We start from the raw sequence: 22479 nt of genomic DNA, 5'->3' as shown, positions 1-22479 counted from the left end.
AGGGGGGGAGATAATCTCTTTACAAACAATTTATAGAACTGTGCCCACCATTTGGCTGTATTTTGAGTTTAATTTGTAAACCATTTCCAACTCACATCTTAGAAGAAACACCATTAATGAGACGTTCTCCTTCACTTAATAAATTTGAGCTAAAAGAGGGCAGACTGACATTTTCAAATGGCACAGAATTTCAAAACGTGCAAATTTGCATCATTCCAAGTGCATGCCCTGGAGTCTGTGTCTCTACTGACTGAGGAGGTAATCACCGTACTAGTGAATTCCTATCCCATCCCTGCAGTGATCTGTTTTTCCCAGGGGCAGAGCTTCACTGGATGCAGGCCAGGCTGATGCTCCACAAATACACCACCAGATCCTGGCATTATCATTAACCATTGAATTATCTACTCCACAAGTAAGCTCTCTTCTTCAATAACAGAATGGCCATATAGCAATCCATCTGCCTAGTGACACAGAAAAAGAAAAGTCAATATACCAGGCAAGTCCTGGGACCAAATCGTTCTCACTTTAACCTGGTGTCGCCTTCATCTTTTAGGACTATTATTAAAATTGTGTCATATCCAACTGCAGGGATTAAAAAATGTATGTCAGCTAGAAAAAATAAGGACTCAATTCTGTCTTACTCCATAACAATTAGTATTCCAAAATAACATGTTTTCCATTTAGAAATATTTGGCATTATAGACTTCATTCTTTTTCCAACTTCAATAGTGAAAAATATTGATATGCTACATTTACAGCATAGTTGCCAGTGCCCACTTAAATTCGTGAGTTAGATAACCTACTTATAAAAAGAAAAGGGTGGGAGGAAATAATGTGATTAAACTTGAGCATAAGTAAAATTCTAGCTGGGCTTCAAACAACCATGCACATCCATTTCCAATTGTTCTCTTCTGCAATGCCCCCTGAGTAAAATGTTGTTCACCATACTTACTACTAACACAATTACATTTTTCACTCATGAATTAACGTCGTTATTAACCATCTGTTCCTCATGGGAATATAAGTTCCATACAAATACAGCCTCTGTTTGTATTATTCAATACCTTATACCAAGCCCCCAGAAAACTTTGGCACACTGTAGACACTCAACAGCATTATTTGAATAAATGAAATAAGAATTTCCTACACTTAATTCACCTTGGAGCCACCATTTTTCAGGTAATAAATATTAAGACTATGGACTAGCAATAGAAAAAGCCTTATAGAAATGACAGTTAGCTCTTCATAGTGCTACCCTCATACCCAGACTGTCAGTTTCCTCAATGATTGAGTTGTTTATTTTTCCTTCAAATATCTCACACCCATATATCACTATCTTTCAAATGGGACTTTTTGAATTGCATTTCCTGAGCCCATTACATCCTACCTTACATGACATCCATGAAGGGAATTACTTCTGTAGAAATTAGATCATCAAGTGGCTTTTATCTGACACAAAAAGAATTGGGAAAGTACAAGTAGCCTGGGAAGCAGAGCTCAGGGGAGAGTTGAGGATGTGAACCCCAAAATAAGGACAGAATCCCTCAAGGACAATCTTTACATTGCAGTCAATGAACATCTCTGTGTTTGGGTGTTTTTACATCGTGCTAACAAAGAGTTGTGAAGTGGGACGAGGAGAGAAGGCAGAGTCTAAAAGACTTGCTATTGTTGCTTAACCCTTATTCAGTCTCATTTTTTTTATCAAAGGCATAAAGATATATCTATTAAAACTTATTACACTAAGAAAGATAAAGCATATAAAGCACTATCAAAAAGTATGCATATAGCCTTCAATAAGAGTTAGACCATTCCCTCACTTAATGCCTGAAATTTTCACAGAACTGGAAGCCCATATAAGCTGTTCCATGCTTGGTGTGGAGTCTGCTTAAGATTCTCTCCCTCGGGGGCACCTGGGTGGTTCAGTCGTTAGGCGTCTGCCTTCAGCTCAGGTAGTGATCCCAGGGCCCTGGGATCGAGCCCCGTGTCGGGCTCCTTGCTCAGCGGGAAGCCTGCTTCTCCCTCTCCCTCTCCCCCATTGCTTGTGTTCCCTTTCTCACTGTCTGTGTCAAATAAATAAATTAAATCTTAAAAAAATAAAATTCTCTCCCTCTCCATCTGCCCCTTCCCCAAGTCATGCATGCACATACATGTGCACTCTCTCTCTCTAAAAAAAATTAGTAAAAAACTAAAGTCCTTATAAGGCAAAGTATCTGTGTACAACAGATCCAAATATTATTTATCTCATTAATTTTCTAGGGTAAATATACTTAATTCCATTTTGTTTTATGTCTGAGAAATAATCAGATGTCATTTAATCTTCATGAGAGAATCTTGATGATGAGATCTTTGCAAAGGAATATTTAACATTCCTTAAAATTATTTATTTCCAAAATTTTTAAAGTAAGCAAGGTAGTGAGGGAGGAAAAATAGATCCTGAAAAAAAAGGAAGGGGATAATAGGACACCATTTTATTTATAATGCTTCTTAGGTATTGACAGCACTCAAAACTAGAACTTCAGGGGTGCCTGGGTGGCTCAGTCGGGTAAGCCTCTGATTTTGGCTCAGGTAATGATCTCAGGATTCTGAGATAGAGCCTCACCTGGAGCCCCACCTGGAGCCCCACCTTAGGCTCTGTGCTCAGTGAGTTCAGTTTTGCCAAGAAAGGTTAGTCAGGTGGTAGTGGTTAACTAAGAGCCTTTGGCTCAAGTCATGATCTTGGAGTCACAGGATGGAGTCCTGGCTCCCTGCATAGCAGGAGTCTGCTTCTTCCGCTGCCCCTCAACCCACTTGTGCTCTCTCTCTCATTTTCTCTCTCTCAAATGAATAAATAAAATCTTTTTTAAAAAATTAGCAGACAGTTAATTATGTGAGAAGTCTCTAATTTGAAGAGGAAAAAAAGGTTAAACAAATAATAAATTGTGAGTTTCATATAGCAAAACTAAGTAAGGCAAATCACATTTAAGCCAAAGCAAAAGGATAACCAGTGTTGGGTTCACTAATTCAATCATGTCCTCAGCCAAGGAAGTCCTATCTCTAGCTGTTAGCATCTCTACTAAGAGGCCCTGGTCCAGAAGCAGAAGGCCTTAGGATGAGGGAAGCTGCTGAGGTTGAAGTTGAAATTCATTAAAAGATAGGTAGTCACAATTCTGTAGTTCTGTGTTGGAATGGATGCAGTTGACCAAGACCTGAGTCTATGTCAAATGACATTGTAATGATTTTCAGTTCATTAATTCAATCCCTTAATTTTAATCCAATGTCCACTGAGTGTTTCTACAAGAAACAAATTATTTTCCAACAAGAGCCTGCCTCTACACCGAAACTCCAGGGGCTTCCACTCTTATTTGTTTTCCCACAGCTTACAATGAGCTCCAATGAGCATCTTCATCTCCACATATCCTTAGTTGTGAACTGTATTTTCTATGTCATAAGAATCATCAATAATGAGTGATTAAATACTTGTATAAATCAGTTGAAGATCTTCCTTACATGCTAAGCCACACAAAAATTTGCCTATTTCAGCTAACCTAAATTTATGCATAGCTTTATACTTATGTTAAAGATAAAACTTTAAAAGCAACTAATCTTTTAATTTAAGAAGTTACAAAAAGAGGACTAAATTAAAGCCAAGGGAGGGGAAACGTAATGAAAGAAAGATCAAAAATCAATACAATAGAAAACATAAAATAAACAAAACAACCAAAAGTTGATACTTTTATACTGCAATGATAAATTTCTAGCAAAAGTGATCAAGAGAAAATTACCAATATCAACAACTAAAAAGCAGATGAAATCATACATGTGCTTCAGATTTTTAAAATGGTAATAAATGGTTCTTATGAAAAACATCATTGTAATAAATTTGATACCTTAATAAAATGGGTAAAATAAAGGAAAAGCACAAGCTTCTGAAAAAGGACTAAAAAATTAATCAAAAAACTAAATACTCCTGTATCTTTCCAAGAAATAGACTGTCCTATTTTTGTAAATGTGATTGTGTCATAGAAAACCCTAAGGAATCTACAGAGATCACTAGAAATAATAAGTGAATTTGGTGAGTTTTTAGGACACAAGATCCAAATAAAATATTAAATTACATTTCTACATATTCCTAATAATTGAAAATTGCAAAATATTAAGCTCCTTTAACATTAGTATCTGAAAACGAAATTACTTAGGAAAAGATAAACAACATCCCTCCACTAAAAATTATAAATATTAACAAAACATTTTGTGAACACTCCAATAAATTAATACCTTGTGTCCAGAAGCTAGAAAATTCAATATTGTTAAGATGTTATGCACTGAAAAGTGATCTGTAGATCCAACGCAATCTACATAAAACTCCCAGCATGGGGGCACCTGGGTGGCTCAGTGGGTTAAGCCACTGCCTTCAGCTCAGGTCATGATCTCAGGGTCCTGGGATCGAGCCCCGCATTGGGCTCTCTGCTCAGCAGGAAGCCTGCTTCCCTTCCTCTCTCTCTGCCTGCCTCTCTGCCTACTTGTGATCTCTCTCTGTCAAATAAATAAATAAAATCTTAAAAAAAAAAAAACCTCCCAGCATGCCCTTTCAGAGATGTGGACAGTTGTATTTCCCAAAAATAGATACAATATCTTTCATCCCACATGCTCTTCTGTAATGTGACTTTGCCATCAAGTATGGACTTCCCCACCAAGCATCATCACCTAATTCTCCACCACCTCAAATCTGGGCAGGTTACGCCCCTGCCATGACCAGTAGAAAATGGCGAAAGCTGGTTTTGGAGTTAGCCTGTAACTGACTTGACTCCTTTCACTTTCTACAACTGAAATCTCAGAGCACCATGTAAAAAGTCTGACTATCCTGTTTGTGGTACTGTTTCTAACTTGATAGGGAGAGGGACCCTGTGATTTCCTTCCAGTCCTCATTTCCAAGACACTTTGAACATGAGTAAAGCTGTGCTGGATCCTGCAGACCACTCCATTACCAGCTGAATACAACAGAGTGACTTCAGTTCATGACACATGAAGCAAAAAAAAAAAAAAAAGTACCCAGCCAACCTCTGCCTGTATTGCTGCTCCACAAAATTTTGAGGTAAATTAAAATAGCTGTTATTTTATGCCACAAAACTTTGGAGTCATATGCCATGTAGCAAAAGATAAGCAGAAAAAAAGTGGAACCTGGAAGTATGGTACTTCCATAACAAAATGTAAAGCATGTGGTGTTGGTTTTGGCACCAGAAGTGATGGAAGCTGGAAAGGTGTCAAGGCTTCTGTAAGGCAAATCTTAAAACACAGGAGAAACAGTGCTTGGAGACTGAAGAAAAAGTGACTTGTGTTACCAAGTGCGGCAAAACTTTGACTATCCCTCACCCATAGGAGTTTGGAAAATGGGAAATATCCCTGAATGAGCAGGTGGATTTGACTAAGATTTCCAAATAGAATATTGAAGTGCCAGCTGTTTTCTCAGCAGCGTATGATATGTAGAAGAATGGATAAAGAGAGGTGAAATAAAAGAGTAACTGGTAAGTTCTCAAGCAGAATTCAGGAAAAACATGAAGGGAGACAAGAACTACTGGATTCAAGTATAAAACTTTCTCTCATTCCCAACCTCTCCAAAAAACAAAAAGCTCCGAAAGCGAGAAATGGTACCAAAATAAATATAATCTCAAAGTTGTAGATATAAGACCCTAGTGAACACTTCAGAAAGATTTAAGGTATGTCTACTAAAGTCTCTTAACCGGGAAAAAAAATATATGTCTAAGATTTAAGGGTGTTATCCCACAGACTTCTTTCAGCCCAAACCTGAGAGGAACTAGTCTCAAAAGTATTTCTGGGCAAGGCTCTTTTATAAACTTTAATGAAAACATATAGAAATTTTTAAGATAATTGCACAAAAGGAAGCACATGGCCTTTCCTTGTAGACCAATACCCTTGGTTACATTGTCCACCCTCAAATTGTATGTAGGGCATATGGAAGAAATAGCATGTTTCTAGTTTATAGAGTTTCTTTTTTTAAGTCATAAAATATAATTTTATTATTTATTTGTTTATCATTTATGTGCTTATTTATTTATTTATGTTTTCCAACCTTTATTAAAATACAATTGATATATAACATTGTATAAGGTTATGATGTACAACATAATGATCTGATATATGCATATATTGCAAAATGATTACCACAAAAGATTAGTTGATACAACAGCACCTCACAACTAGAATTTTTAGGTGGAATGAAAGCACTTAAGATTTACTCTGTCACAACTATGTCTATAATAAATTGTTTTTAACTACTGAACCCTGCTATATGTTAGCTCCCAGAACTTACTCATCTTATAGCTGGTAATCTTTGACAAATAGTCCCATTTTCCCCCACCCTTCAGTTCTTGCATTTTATACGTCGGATTTTTAAATTCCACATGTAAATGAGATCATAGAGTATTTGTCTTTCTCTGTCTGACAATTTCACGTCAAGAGAAAGCAAAGAGAGAGAGAGATCTCAAGGTCTCTCGTGGTGTTGCAGTTGGTAGGATTGTCTTCTTTTTGATAGCTGAATGACTTTCTCTTGTATTCTCTTATATGCACATTTTCTTTTTCCATTCATCCATCAATGGATGGTTAGGTTGTTCCAATATTGGCTATTGTGAGTAATACTGCCATGAACTAGGAGTGCAGATATCTCCTTGAGATGCTGATTTCATTATTCTTGGATATACTCACAAAAGGGGCATTTCTGGACCATACTGTAGTTTTACTTCACTTTACTGAGGAATCTCCATGCCATTTTTCACAGTGGCTGAAAATCTTTTTACCTACCCAACAACAGTGAGCTAGGGCTCCCTTCTATTTACATCCTCTCTGGCACATTACCTCGTAATTGTTTGTAACATCCATCTAACAGGTATATCTCATTGTGGTTTTGATATGCATTTCCCTGATGATTAGTAATGTTCCTCTTCCCATGTTCCTCTTAGTCATTTGTATGTCTTCTTTAGAAAATATCTACTCACAGGCACCTGGGTGGCTCAGTGGGTTAAAGTCTCTGCTTTTGGCTCAGGTCATGGTCGCAGGGTCCTGGGACTGAGCCCTGCATCAGGCTCTCTGCTCAGTAGGGGGCCTGCTTCCTTTCCTCTCTCTCTGCCTGCCTCTCTGCCTACTTGGGATCTCTGTCAAATAAATAAATAAAATCTTAAAAAAAAAAAAAGAAAATATCTATTTAGACCCCTTGTCAATTTTTAACGAGCTTCTTGTTTTGATTTGCTTTTTTCCTATTTAGTTGTATACATTCTTTATACATTTTGTATATTAATCTCTTATAAAATAAATGACTTAAACATATTTTTTAATTCCACAGATTGCCTTTCCTTTTGGTGCAGAAGCAGTCTGGATTTAGAACTTGAGATCCTGAACTTCAAGATCATGTCAGGATGGGATGAGACCTTAACTGGCCTAATCCCTTCTGTGTCTTCCCTCTGGAAACCCTGAACTGCCATTTTACAAGTCTTACATACCTACTGGAGAGATAGACTACATGGGGAAGGAGAAGGAGCCAAAATATCCCAGCTTTCTCACCATCCCTGCCAAGGCACAGCTCACATGAGAAAAGTCATCTTAAACACTACCGAACACCCCTTATCAGCTAAATACCAGAGAAGAACCTCAGTCCATGCTACACGGAACAGAAGAATTGTTCAATCAAATGCTCAATGAATTCATATCACTCAGATACAGACGTGTGTATAAAAAAAGCCCTGTTTGTAGATAAATACAGACCTGTGTATGATCATATCAAATACACACACACACACACACATATATATATACACACACACATATATAAGATATGTATTCCTATGGGGTCAAATACTCCCCCTTTGTTGTCAGATATAGACCTCTGTATGTTCACATATAGACAAATATATGAAGTGGGATACAGACCTACAGATCATTGACTATGTACCTACTTGTGGTTATACAGAGCTACATGAGGTCAGATACAGATCTCTGTGGTTGGATACATACTTGATATTGTCGAGTGTAGGCTTATGAACATTTGTGTGCAAACACACACCAATGCCTATCTATGAAAAATGTGCTCTAATTCATGCCAGCAAAAGACATGAAGCCCTTTCTAATTAGCTCACTGAAAATGTGAATCAAATGTAAATAAGACAAGCTCCTTCTTAAATAAGGAAACCAACAGGCAAGATTTATATACTCAATGGAAATGATTGCGATTTTTATTGAGACATTGATCAAGCCTTCACAATTTATGTCTCATTCTGGATGGGAAAACAAGATATGAAAATGTGCCATTTTCCCTAAAAATCAATGTGGAGTGTCATATAAAACTACATATAGTTTTATGGGAGGATTTCAAACTTCACAAAATAATCTAAAGTTTATCAGGAAAAATTAATATTTAGAAATTGCAAGAAACTTCAAAAGGCTAAATAATTAAGAGAGATTATCCCTACCCAGTATAATACATGTTAAAATCCTTGGCAACTGACACAGAATGTTAGTCGTAGAGAAATACACCAAAGGAAAAGGAAGAGAAGGAGGAGAAGAGGGAGAGATGCAGAAGAGGAGGAGAGGAAATGGGCCCCATATCAAACATACTAATCAAATAAAATTTGACATATTAAATAGAAAAATTTAAATTATTACTGACATTAATAACTTTGGCAGATTATTTTTCCTGTTAGAGGAAAACATGCTTAGATATATCTTCATCAGAAACAAAAATAAATCCTAGATCATTTAAAAAGAAAACTTTGGGTGAGTTAATTTTTAAAAAAATAATAAAATTTGTAAGTTCACTGAATGACAGTAAACGACATTTTCCAAGTAGTGTGCTAGAAGAAATCAAAGTAAAAGGAATCAAAGTAAAAGAATATTAAAAATCTTTTAAAAAATAAAAAATAAAAGAATATTAAAAGATGAGATATTTATATAAAACACCCATACATATAATAAAACAACATATTGTAGCAAATATCAAAGAAGATGAAATATTTGTTGCAAATATATATAATGAAGAAAAAACTCAAAATTCTCATTCCAGTAGTTCAAGAATTTGAGAATGCAAGTAACTGACAAAGTTCATGGAATGGATTCTATGTGCCAGACATTGTGCAAATACAGATTACAAAGATAATTAAGTAACATTCTCTGGCTTAAAATAACTTACAGACTGATGAACATAGACAATTGACCAGGATTTTGTCTCAATACTTGAAATAACTATAAATTTGGAAATTAACTAAATGTCTATCTAAGTCCATTTGGGTTGCTATTACAGAATACCGTAGACTGGCTTCAGCATCATTTATTTCTTATAGTTCTGGGGTCTGGGAAGTCCAAGATCAACACTTGCAGATTCTACCACCTGGTGAGATCCTGCTTCCTAGTTCATAGATTACTATCTTTTTTCTGTTTCCTCACATGGCAAAAAAAAGGCAAGTGAGCTCTGTGGTGTCTCTTTTTACTTATTTTTTAAAGATTTTACTTATTTGTTTGACAGAGAGAAAGAGAGAGAATAAGCAAGGAGAACAGCAGGTAGACAGAGAAGGAGCCTCCCCTTCTGAGCTGGGAGCTGATGTGGGGCACAAACACAGCCTGGGATCATGGCCTGGACCAAAGGTGGAGGCTTAACCCACTGAGCCATCCAGGCACCCTGGGATATCTCTTTTTATCTTTTTTTTTTTTAAGATTTTATTTATTTATTCATGAGAGACAAAGAAAGGGGCAGAGAGAGAAGAAGAGGAGGGAGTCCCATAAGGGATTCAGTCCCAAGGCCCTGCAATCAGGATCTGAGCTGAAGGCAGACTCTTAACAGACTGAACCACCCAGGCATTCCTGTGGTATCTCTTTTTAAAGAGACACTAGACCCATTCATGACAGCCTGCCTTCATAACCTAATCATCTCCCAAACCCTCCACCTTTAAATACCATGTACTATATAGGATTTAACTCCTGAATTTTAGGGGGAACACATATATTGAGTCTACAGGAACACCCAAAAGATGATGACTTCATTATATAACTTCTGATAAAATCAAATGTTTACTATCATTTAATGAATAATGTCATGTTTGGGAAGACTTTGAGATGACATAAAGAATCTCTAGGTAATACTAATTGGGATTAAAAACTGGGATACAGAGTTTTTCATGCACTGTGACTTACCAGTGAAAGTCTCCGTTCCCCATAGCCTGAGTACCTCATGAATCCAGACTAAATAAGGGAGGCAAAGCCAGGAGTTTCATTGACTGCATGCTTCCTACACTTTTAGAGGCCAATAATATTTTCTTTCAAACCTCATTCAGAGAGAGGGATGCTTATGAAAGAGATCTCCATTAAGGAAATCAATATATATTATGGCCTCTTTGTTGCCAAATAATCTGCATTCCATACGCAGCAGAGGTAAGAATGGCTTGCCATGTTGTCAGCATCTTTCTTACCAATGATACCATGCAAAATATCTGGTGTCAGGTTCCATTTTGCATATTTGAAGGTCATAAATTATGCATTATGGTAATTCCACATATGAAAGGAAGGGCCTAAGTCCCTAAAAAATACTATGAGTCACTGTAAGCAAAACAAGAGATGGAGATACTAAAAAAATGACAGAGATATTATCAGATATTCTATATTATCTGGGAATGTTAATGGGCCATCTCAATGAAAATATAACCCAAACAATGCTTCTCCACATGAGGAGATAATAGGATTCCCTACTCAGAAAAATAAGTGAATCTAACTTATTATATCTACATCTTCATTCAGGTTTTCTTCTTCACGTAACTTCTTTATGATTAATATTATAACTTGGAAGCAGCATCCCTTTCAATCTTATGTGCTATGCAAGAACAAAATTATACAATTAAATATCTTGCAAATACAAAAATAAGACATATACCTCAAGTATTAATAGGAGTTGTCTTTGTAAGGCAGGAGTGAACCAAGGGTTGATTTCCCATTTCTTAAAATGATTCTCAGAAATATGTAATGAGCACTATTAATTCTGAAAAAGAACAACTGGGCAAAAGAGAAGCAAGTGAAAATTGTCCAGTAATGAAAATAAAGGTACAGTATTAACTATAGCATAACAAATCACATAGAACCAAAACCCATAGTTTCAAGAAAGACATCTTATGCCCAAAAGATACAGACCTATTTTCCTAACAATTTTTGAAAATCGTTGAAATCTTTTTTCAACATTGTAAATTGTACACCTTAAATGCTTTCATCATACACAAGTTCATTAAACCTGAGGAGAAATTCATTACAAATAAATAATCCTTTCCTGGATGGAGCAACTCTTCATTGAAAAAAGGTGACAATTTCTCTTCGGCATCATTTTCTTCTTCTGGTCCACAGCTTTTTCATGGCATTTTTCATCTCTCCGTTTCTCAGAGTATAGATCAGAGGGTTTAACATAGGGGTGATAACTGTGTAAAACACAGTTAAGAATTTATCAATGGGTAAGGTGAAAGGAGGTCTCACATACATAAAAATGCAAGGGACAAAGAAGAGGACCACCACTGTAATGTGAGAGCCACAAGTGGATAAGGCTTTGTGCCTCCCTTCCTGACTAAGAGTCTTCAGGGAGTACAGAATGACCCCATAGGAAATGAGTAAGATTGTAAAGATGCCCACACAGATTGTCCCATCATTGGCAACTACAGTGAGGCCAATAATGTAGGTGTCAGTGCAGGCAAGTTTTAATAACGGATACATGTCACAGATGAAGTGGTCGATGACATTGGGACCACAGAAGGGAAGGCTGTAAACCGAGAGAAGTTTAACAATAGCGTGCAGAAAACCTCCAACCCAGGCCAACAGCAACAACAGAACACACGCCCTTTGATTCATGATTGTCAAATAATGCAAAGGTTTGCAGATGGCCACGTAGCGGTCATAGGCCATGACCACCAGGAGCAAAATCTCAGCACCACCAAATAAGTGTCCTATAAAGAGCTGGGACATGCAAGCTTGGAAGGAAATGGTTTTCTTCTCATAGAGTAAGTCTATAATCATATTTGGAGTAACTGTAGTAGAATAAACAGCATCCATAAATGATAAGTAACCAAGGAAGAAGTACATAGGGGCATCCAGGGATGGACTGACCACGACGGTCACTGCAATGAGTAGGTTGCCCACCATCGTCCCTATGTAGATGATCAAGAACACAACGAATAATATTTTCTGACCTTGGAGGCTCTGGGTGAGCCCCAAGAGGACAAACTCAGTCACATTGTTCCTGTGTTCCATATGTTCTTTTGTATCTCCTTATTTCACAGTTCAAGACAAAATTAGCTCTAAATGTAATGATTACTGGTGACTTCCTGAAATCTAACACAAACTGTTTATTTATTTGCCTAATAGTCATTATAGTTCCTTATGTCTCAGTACTTTCAGAAATTACAAGAATACAAGGTGGATGAATACATTCTCCCTAACCTCACCAGTCTTGCTGACTCGAGCAGAGATAAGTCACTAAAGACGTTGTGGGGAAAGGACACAGTAATAAATAAATGAAGGACCACAACCAACTTTCTAACTGAAAGCTAGTAAAATTGTACATGTAGTGAATTTTTCATATAAAAATTTTTAAATGTGTTGTTTTAATGAAAAACTACAGCAAGATTTGTATTTACTTCCCAGCTAACACAAGAAATGACATTCTAACTTCTAGAATCCTCTTAACTCATAAATGAAATTGATACATTTTATGATATCAAAACATCTCAAGGACTTTTAAAAGATACCATGGCATCAATAGATAAAAGTAGATGGGGGAAAAGACTTGCATTTTAGAGGACATACACAGAGTTATTATCAAAATAGACACAGACCTCTAAGCAAGTAAAATATAGAAAACAAAGAAACCAATGGCAAGTGGGTAAATCATATAAAAAAGCATTTATAGGAATAATCAACAGACATATGTTATGAGGGTGAAACTCATCGGTAAACAGAAACATGGGAACTGAGGTAAAAGCTTGATTATGAAAGTGTGACCTTGGATTCTTCAAGAGCCAAAAAGAGTATTACAGAACTGAGCTCATTCCCATATATTCTAATAACTGTAAAGAAATCCTAATATAGCTGATTATCAGATTCACATAGCAGAACTTTTAAAAGACTGAATCCCAGCACCACCAAGATGTAAAATATAAAGTCTACTTTGGAATCTTACATCTAATTACACTTCCTGGGTTACCTGCATGCTGAAACACCTTTCAATTCAAGGTTGCAGTCCCTTCTCCCTTCTCTTTTGCACACTGATACCATCTCTGTGCACACAGATCAAGAAAACACATGCATCATCACAGCACCTTGAACTGTTTCCATGTGAACAATGCTTTCTATGTTTGCAGAAAGTCTTATTCATTTCAGTCTTTCAGAAAAAGGTTATCTCTCAAATTTCTGGGATTTTCAAATGAGTACGAAGGCCCTGTAATCTTAACAGGTGTGAACATTGGCTTGAGCAAAGAGAACCAAAATCTTCATTATTAGCATAATTTACTGTAATAACAAATGTTAAACCAACCTCTTGAGACCCCTCAAAAACACAAAAGAAAAAAAAAAACAGCAAAAAAAAAAAAACCTTTTCGGAGAGAAAATTGTGAATTGCTTAAATAAAGATTGTGTGGTTTATTTTTCATGTCAATATAAGCAAAATAGTGAAATAGTCTTTATAGTCACTTCTCAATAATTTATACTGGTCTGTCTGCACAAAGTGTAGTTAATGTTTGGATTCCCTGAATGATGGAGAATAATTTCACCTAGACACTTTACTAAGTTCTGAGTCCATCATTTGATTCCTGAAAAAGCCAGTCATATGAACATGGATCCAAATACTCTCTGAGGTCAAGATAAAGGTCTGTAAACACTTTATCTTCATTTGAACCACAACAAGCGCTATTGAGTCATTCCATTGGTGCATCTCCACAAATCATTCTTCCCTAATTAAATTCATTGGGACTTTCATCATAATTTTGAGGGTAGAACTGCATCTCCAGAGATGCCACCAGGATAATTACCATGTACAACAGGACTTGAAGGAACATGTCCTCTGGGGGATGGAGGGGAAGGATATAGAATCACCAAAGAACAACTTAAGATTGAATCACCAAAAGAGAAATGTCCAGTGTGGACAGAAATAAAATATGTAAAACCTTTCTTTTTTCAAGCATGACTTTCAAAATAGGCAAAGCTATTTCAGTTAGGTTTAAGCTATGTCTTTGCACATGGACACCTAGAACTGACTTCCAGAACATCATGAGAGCAAATTTCATACTACCCCTTCAAATATTATCTCAAATGTAGTAAAGCAAGTTTCTTCCCCAAGGGGAAGAATCTTGAGTTTGTCACATAGGGGCACACAGGCAAGTAGATAGAACTTCTGTTAGTATGGGAGTGGAGAGGGTGAAAACGCTGTGGGAGGATTCCACTTACCTCAGAGTGCAGACAGACACCACTTAGCTTAAAAAAAAAAAGAAAAGAAAAGAAAAAAAAGTTGCAATGCATTTCAAAGGACTTAAATCATACAGAACATATATAATGGAATCCAACCCAAATATAACAGTGTTTCCCAATTATTTAAAGGAGTTTGTAGAATGGAATTAGTAGCTTTAACGTTAAGAATTAGGAAATGAGAGATATTATAAGAAATGAATTAACATTTCATCTCAAGAAGTTGAAAACAGGAAAGCATAATAAGCTGAGAGGACACTGTAGAAAGGAAGTAGTAAATGAAAGAAAGAAATCATTGAAATTGAATTTTATTGAAAAAAAAGAGAAAATACATAAAGCCAGGATTGGTTCTTCGAAAGATTTACAAAATTAATGCTCCTAGGAAAATGGGTGAAGAAAAACTAAAAGAAAGAACAACGGATCTGAATCAAGAATGAAGATGGTGTCATCAATGCATTCTACATACCTGAAAAAGATAATAAAAGAATATCACCAATGAATTTATGACAGTATACTTTCCTGTTTAGAAAGTGTAGCTCTGTTAAGAAAGATGTAGATTTCTGAAGAGACATGGAAAAATAATTAAAACCTAGAATTACCTATACTTTTTAGTAAATAAACCATTTGATACCTTTCTTCTCTCTAAACAAAATTCTACTCCCATATAACATTATCAATGATACTATATAAGAATTAATCAAAATGTAGAACCATACATAAATGGCTCAGGGCTGAGGGGAACTTAACATACTTCCTGACTCATTTTGTGCACCCAGCATAACCCTTAAACCAGAATGAAACAAGAGCATCACAAGAACAATAATCAGACCAATCTCTCATGTTAGCAGAGACATAAAATTCTGAACACATTAGTTTCTCTTGGATGTTTTCTTTGGGGATTGTTTCTTTTTCTTACTGTTATGGTTTATTCAGCAGGTTTGGAACAGTGCTCAGTTTAGGGACAATTGTGTCCCATTACTGATGCAAGATCTTCCTAAGACCTCAGCCAGTGTCCTGCCTTGTGAGCCAGAACATGCCCAGGTTGTCCAGCTGAAAGACGGGCCACTGTGACTGACCCAGGGAGCACTAGGCAATCCTCCCTAATGCAACCAGGTAAATCACCACCCAGCCCCAAGCAGTTTCCTCAAATGCACATGCAAACACTGATCCCTACTCTGATGAACAATCTAGGAGAATCCTTGCTGCTCTCCAGCATTGATCCTTTCCTTTTCTATCTCTCTCATTGTCTCTCACATAGTCTCACTAATATCCCATGCTCTCTCTCAAGTTCTCTATCGTACTCTATCTCTCTTATTCTCTCTCCCGTTTCTCCCTCCTTTTTTCTCCCTCCCCTTTCCTCTCTCTCTCTATCCCCCCTCCCTTCCCCTTCCCTCCTTCTTCTTTCCTCTCTCCCTTTTTCCCCTTCTCTCTCAATTCCTCCCTCTCCTTCCCACTCACTCTTTTCCATTCTCTGTCCCTGTCTGTCTCTCTCTCTCTCTCTCTCTGTTCATCTCTCTCTCTCGCTCTGCCTTGGTAGCTCTATCCTCTCCAGAATATCACCCTCTGAATTCTAGCTCTCTTGGCGCCTTGCTGTAGGACTCTCAGTTCCTTGTCCTCAACTCAAAGGGTCTGCAGGATTTCCTGTCTGTGCTATAGTATGAAAACTTTTAAATGCAAAGCTGGGACAATCCTAGGACTCAACTTGTTTTTTTCTCATCTCTCAGTGATCACTCCTTCTGATATCTAGTCTTGAAAACCAGTATTTTGTTACTTTCCAGCTTGTTTGATATTTTAGGCAGAAGGGTAAATTTAGACCCTGTTGCCCCTTCTTGTGCTGAATGAACCTTCCCAGTACAAAGATAATTATATATTTTTAAATTTACCTATATCAGATGAAAATAGGTCAAGGAAAAAAAAACACATGGTTGCATTTATAAGCTGTTCAACATAGTTAATTAATTGTATCCCACTTTCTAAAAATGTGGGAATTCATAGTGTCTGGCTAGATAATATTTAATAAACCCATGCCTCCCTGGATCAGACTAGTAGAAAAGCAAAGAATATCCAGAAAACTGGGCCCCTTTTCAAGGTTTTGGGCTCTGAACAGCCAGATCCTCATTGTGGCTCAATGCACTCATCCAGAGAGTAAATGCTTGACTTAGGAGAAGCACTTATCTTTGGAAGTCACATGCTCTGGGCACGCCCCACATGCATGTCCATCAGGAGCACAGCTTGTTCTATTCACAAGATACTCCCAATAGCACTGTCTGGATTATTACAGCTTCCCATTCCTTCTTTCCTTTCTTATTCCATTGTTGTATTGATAACATTCACAATAAAATTGGAAGCAGGGTTTGGCTTGGGACCTTTCACCACTAAACTGTCTGGTGACCAGGCCCTCTCCTTTCTCCTACTGGGGTGTCTGAAGCAATCTTATTTGCTGCTTCAGGGTTTGCTGGCCAAACCCAACAAAATGTATTGTTATATTATGAGCATAGATGGATTTATCTTAATATATAATAAAAGTATAAGTCTTAAATCCAAAATCAGTATCATGCTGAATAAAGAAATCCTAAACCACCTTACTTATTTCAGGGTGATTTTAAAAGCAGAATTTTCCTCCTCTTTATGGGATGCTTTAAGTCATAATAGAAATACAAACTACAGTAAGAATAGTAATGTTCAAGGCTACCTCTGACCCTTGCCACCCACCCCCAAGATGGGTAGTGAAGATAAGGCATGAATACTACCCAAAAAGCAGAATCAAGGGCACCATATTGGCTCAGTTGGTAGGGTGTTCAACTCTTGATTTCATATCAGATCATGATCTCAAGGTCATGGGGTCAAGCATTGTCTCAAGTTCTGTGCTCAATGTGGAATCTGCTTGGGATACTCTCTCCCCCTCTCCTTCTGCCCCTCCCCACTATTGCCTTAAATAAATAAATAAATAAAATCTTTAAGATTAAAAAAATAAAATTATAGGGTGAATTCTTGCAACTGTCAGCATAATGTGACTGCTTTCATGGTGGGAGGTGAGGATAGATGGTCATTATGAATTCCTGCAAGGCTCCTGTCTTTTCTCTGGCCAACATTTCTGCCAGAATTTCTAACACTTACAAGGTGCATGATAAATGCAACTTCCCATCCTGTTATTTTACTGTGCTCAGGAGGATATTTGACTCTTTGGGGGCAAATGTCAGTTGAAACTAGAGAAAGATAAAACCTTGGCTGTCCAAATTTGAAAATCCCTTGACCCTTTACAAACTTCTCTTTCAGATTTTGGAATAACCAGGGGTGCATAAGTTTGAAATTATGCCAAATTTACTGTTTTTAAATTTTAAAAATTATATATAAGATATAACTACAAGCACAGCAAAAGAAAATGAATCACCAGATACTAATTACTCAATTTATGCCAATAATGTCAAAAACCTGAATGAAATGGTAAGGAAACATAATTTACCCTAACTAACAATGGCAGAGAAAGAAACATCAATGGACTGATGTCTCTGAGAGAAATCTGTAGAGTGGATAAAAAACTAACCATCTGTGATATTTCTAGGAAGAAGTTGCTATGGCTAAGGTTGAAGAGGTTGCTGCTTCTGTTCTCCTCAAGGACTTTGATGGATTGCCGTCTCACATTGAGGTCTTTCATCCATTTTGAGTCTATTTTTGTATGTGGTATAAGGAAATGGTCCAGTTTCTTTCTTCTGCATGTGGCTGTCCAATTTTCTCAACACCATTTGTTGAAGAAACAGTCTGTTTTCCACGGGACATTCTTTCCTGCTTTGTTGAAGATTTAGTTGACCATAGACTTGAGGGTCCATTTATGGGCTCTCTATTCTGTTCCATTGATCTGTCTGTTTTTGTGCCCTACCATATTGTCTTGATGATTACAGCTTTATAATACAGCTTGAAGTCTGGAATTATGATGCCACCAATGTTGATTTTCTTTTGCAACATTCCTCTGGCTACTCAGGGTCTTTTCTGGTTCCATATAAATTTTAGGATCATTTGTTCCATTTCTATGAAAAAAAAATTGATGGCATTTACACAGGGATTGCATTAAATATGTAGATTGCTTTAGGTAGCATAGACATCTTCACAATATTTGTTCTTCCAATGCATGAGCATGGAACATTTTTCCATTTCTTTGTGTCTTCCTAAGTTTCTTTCACGAGTATTTTATACTTTTCTGAGTACAGACTCTTTGCTTCTTTGGTTAGATTTTTCCTAGGTATCTTACGTTTTGGGTGCAATTATAAATGGTATCAACTTCTTATTTCTCTTTCGTCTGTCCTACTGTTGCTGTATAGAAATGCAACTAATTTCTGTGCATTGATTTTATATCCTGATATTTTACTGAATTCCTGTATGAGTTATGGCAGTTTTGAAGTGGTGTCTTTTGGGTGTTCCCCATAAAGTATCATATCATATGCAAAAAGTGATAATTCGACTTCTTCTTTGCTGATTTGGACGCCTTTTATCTCTTTTTGTTGTCTGATTGCTGAGGCTAGGACTCCTAATACTATGTTGAATAGCAGTGGTGATAGTGGACAGCCCTGCCATGTTCCTGACCTTAAGGGAAACACCCCCAGTTTTTCTCCATTGAGAATGATATTCACTGTGGGTTTTTCATAGATGGCTTTGATGATACTGAGGTATGTACCCTTTATCCCTATACTGTGAAGAGTTTTGATTAAGAAAGGATGCTGCACTTTGTCAAATGCTTTTTCAGCATCTATCAAGAGTATTATCTTCTTTCTTTTATTAATGGATTGTATCACATTGATTGATTTACAGATGTTGAACAAAAGGCAAGGGAAGCAAGGGCAAAATTGAAATATTGGGACTTCATCAAGATCAAAAGCTTTTGCACAGCAAAGGAAACAGTCAACAAAACTCAAAGACAACTGACAGAATGGGAGAAGATTTTTGTAAATGACATATAAGATAAAGGGCTACTATCCAAATTCTATAATGAATTTGTCAAACTCAACACCCAAAGAACAAATAATCTAATCAAGAAATGGCAGAAGACATGAAAAGACATTTCCCCAAAGAAGGCTTCCAAATGGCCAACAGACACATGAAAAACTTCTCAACATCACTTGGCATCATGGAAATACAAATCAAAACCACAGTGAGATACCACCTCACCAGTCAGGTTGGCTAAAATTAACAAGTCAGGAAATGACAGCTGTTGGTGAGGATATGGAAAAAGGGAAACCCTCCTATGCTGTTGGTGGGAATGCAAGCTGGTGCAGCCACTCTGGAAAACAGCTGAAAACAATCTCAAAAAGTTGAAAATAGAGCTACCCTACCACCCAGCAATCGCACTACTGGGTATTTACCCTAAAGATACAAATGTAGTGATCTGAAGGGGCATGTGCACCCAAATGTTTATAGTGGCAATGCCCACAATAGCCAAACTATGGAAAGAACCTAGATGTCCATCAACAGATGAATAGATAAAGAAGATGTGGTATATATATATATACATACAATGGAACACCATGGAGACATCAGAAAAAAATGAAATCTTGCCATCTGCAATGATGTGGATGGAACTAGAGGATATTACGCTAAGTGAAATAAGTCAATCAGAGAAAGACAATTATCATATGATCTCTCTGATATGAGAAATTTGAGAGGCAGGGCAAGGGTTCAGGGGGGTAGGGAGGGAAAAAATGAAACAAGATAGGATCAGGAGGGAGACAAACCATGAGAGACTCTTAATCTCAGGAAATAAACTTAGGGTTTCTGGGGCAAGGGGGATAGTGTGGCTGGGTTATGGACATTGGGGTGGGTATGTGCTATGGTGAGTGCTGTGAATTGTGTAAGACTGATGAATCACAGACCTGTACCCCTTAAGCAAATAATACATTACATGTTAATAAATAAATCAATAAAATCAGATAAGAAAAAAGAAAAACAAACCATCAAGGAAACACCAACCTGAGATGTCTTTGTGGGAGAATTCCACCCAAGTTGCTGCTGGACAGATGTGATTAGTAACACATGGTTAAGTCTGGGGACTGATTTTGGCATTGACACTCTCTCAGGGTGGCGGCCATGTGAAAGCTACTTAATCCCCATGAACCTCCATCTGTACAACCATAAACTAGGTACAAGTATAGTATCAACCTCATAGTGTCTATGAGGAACAAATTAAAAAATAAATGCTAGTGTAATTTTAGTCAAAAATTTTCAAATAAAATATCACCCCAATGCTACTTAAGCTGATTAAGAAAATGCATTATTTTAAAAAATCAGATTCCTAATTCTCTCCATAAACATTTATTCAATTATTTACATTGCCATGTCTAACATAACTGCTAAGGATCTGGCAATGAATGTACATTCTAGTGGGACAATAGGTAATGAAACAAAATTTTATAAGTGAATTGGACAGCATATTAGCTGGTCAAAGAGCTACCTTAGGTATAAAAGAAAACAGTAAGTCTAACAGAGAGATGAGAAATGGCTAGGGGTAGGGATTGTTAAAGGGTGGTTTCATAAGTCTCCATTTATAAACTGATATCAAAACCTAAGAAGTTTCACACAAAACCAGAACCCATAGGCTATTTTAATTTATGAATATCAAAGCATAAATTCTATAATAATCCCATGCAATAAAATCCTGCAATGTAGGGGCACCTGGGTGGCTCAGTGGATTAAGCCGCTGCCTTTGGCTCAGGTCATGATCTCAGGGTCCTGGGATCACGTCCCGCATCGGGCTCTCTGCTCAGCAGGGTGCCTGCTTCCTTCTCTCTCTCTCTCTCTCTCTCTGCCTGCCTCTCCATCTACTTGTGATCTCTCTCTGTCAAATAAATAAATAAAATCTTTTAAAAAAAATCCTGTAATGTAAATAATCACATTAATATATTTAAGAAAAAATAGTGTCAACAACTCAATAACTGTTCAAAAAAGCACCATTCTTGACTTTTTGAAATATCACCAATAACTACAAATATCAACCTTAAATACACTTGATCCAAGAATTCTACTTCTAAAAACTCATGCTTTAACATTTTCATGCTTTAACAATTTCAAAAGAACTTTATTGTAGTTATTGGCTATAACAAAATAAAATTGGGGAAAACATGAAAAGGACTAGAAACATGAATTTTCCTTTATCTTCAGAAAGAAGATTTAAGGACTTTGAGTAAGTTGAGAATGATTTACATGTATATAGACTAGTATGGAAAGATCTTCAGGAGACTGATTCATAAATGCAAAAGTTATACATGTAGACAAAAACACACATATATTTTATTACCAAAGATTACTAACTGAACAATCTTAGAACACAGACTCTGGTGAGGGATGGGTAAAAGTTTATTCTACAATGTTTCTCACTTTGTATGGATTCAATTTTTAATATTTACTACAACCTATTATAATTTCTTTATTTAAAAGTAAAATACACTAAGAATTCCATATATCATGCAAACAAAATAGAATAGTCTACAAAGCATTCAGGATGTTGACTAGTGCAGTAAATAGAAAAAATATAAAATAGGAGTCTAAAGGGTTAGTATCCAAAATATATAAAGAACTTATAAAACCTAACACCCCTCAAAACACAAATGCCCAGTTTTAAAATGGGCAAACTACATGAATGAACATTTCTCTAAAAATAATACAGATGGCCAGCATGAAAAGATGTTCATCATCACTTACCTTCAGGGAAATGCAAGTCAAAACTACAAATTAGATATCACCTCACACCTGTTGGAGTGGCTAAAATCAAAAACACAAGAAACACATGTTGGCAAGGATGTAGAGAAATAGGAGTACTCATGTACTGTTGCTGGGAAAGCAAACTGCTACAGCCTTTTGGGAAACAGTATGGTGGTCCCTCAAAAACATAAAAATAGAATTAATCAACAATCTAACAGTAGCACTAGTAGGCATTTACCCAAAGAATACACACTAATTTGAAAGGATAAATCCATCCCAACATTTGTACCAGCTTTCTTTAAAATAGCTAGATTATGGAAGCTTCCA

General features: G+C 36.7%; 1 protein-coding gene across 1 annotated transcript; it reads right to left on the bottom strand.

The window, feature by feature from the left end:
- Positions 1–11340: 11340 nt before the first annotated feature.
- Positions 11341–12258, bottom strand: LOC125078762 (olfactory receptor 4A15-like). Its single transcript, XM_047691904.1, has one exon. It carries the CDS (start codon positions 12256–12258, stop codon positions 11341–11343), a length of 918 nt encoding a protein of 305 aa, XP_047547860.1.
- Positions 12259–22479: the final 10221 nt, after the last annotated feature.

The sequence above is a fragment of the Lutra lutra genome, chromosome 10 (genome assembly GCF_902655055.1).
Source record: "Lutra lutra chromosome 10, mLutLut1.2, whole genome shotgun sequence".
Classification (NCBI taxonomy): domain Eukaryota; kingdom Metazoa; phylum Chordata; class Mammalia; order Carnivora; family Mustelidae; genus Lutra; species Lutra lutra.
Note: the sequence above shows the minus strand (reverse complement) of the source record. Positions and strands in the feature narration are given on the sequence as shown.

Coding starts and splice junctions, on each gene's coding strand:
- LOC125078762 (XM_047691904.1), bottom strand. CDS start 12,258: ATGGAACACAGGAACAATGTGACTGAGTTTGTCCTCTTGGGGCTCACC.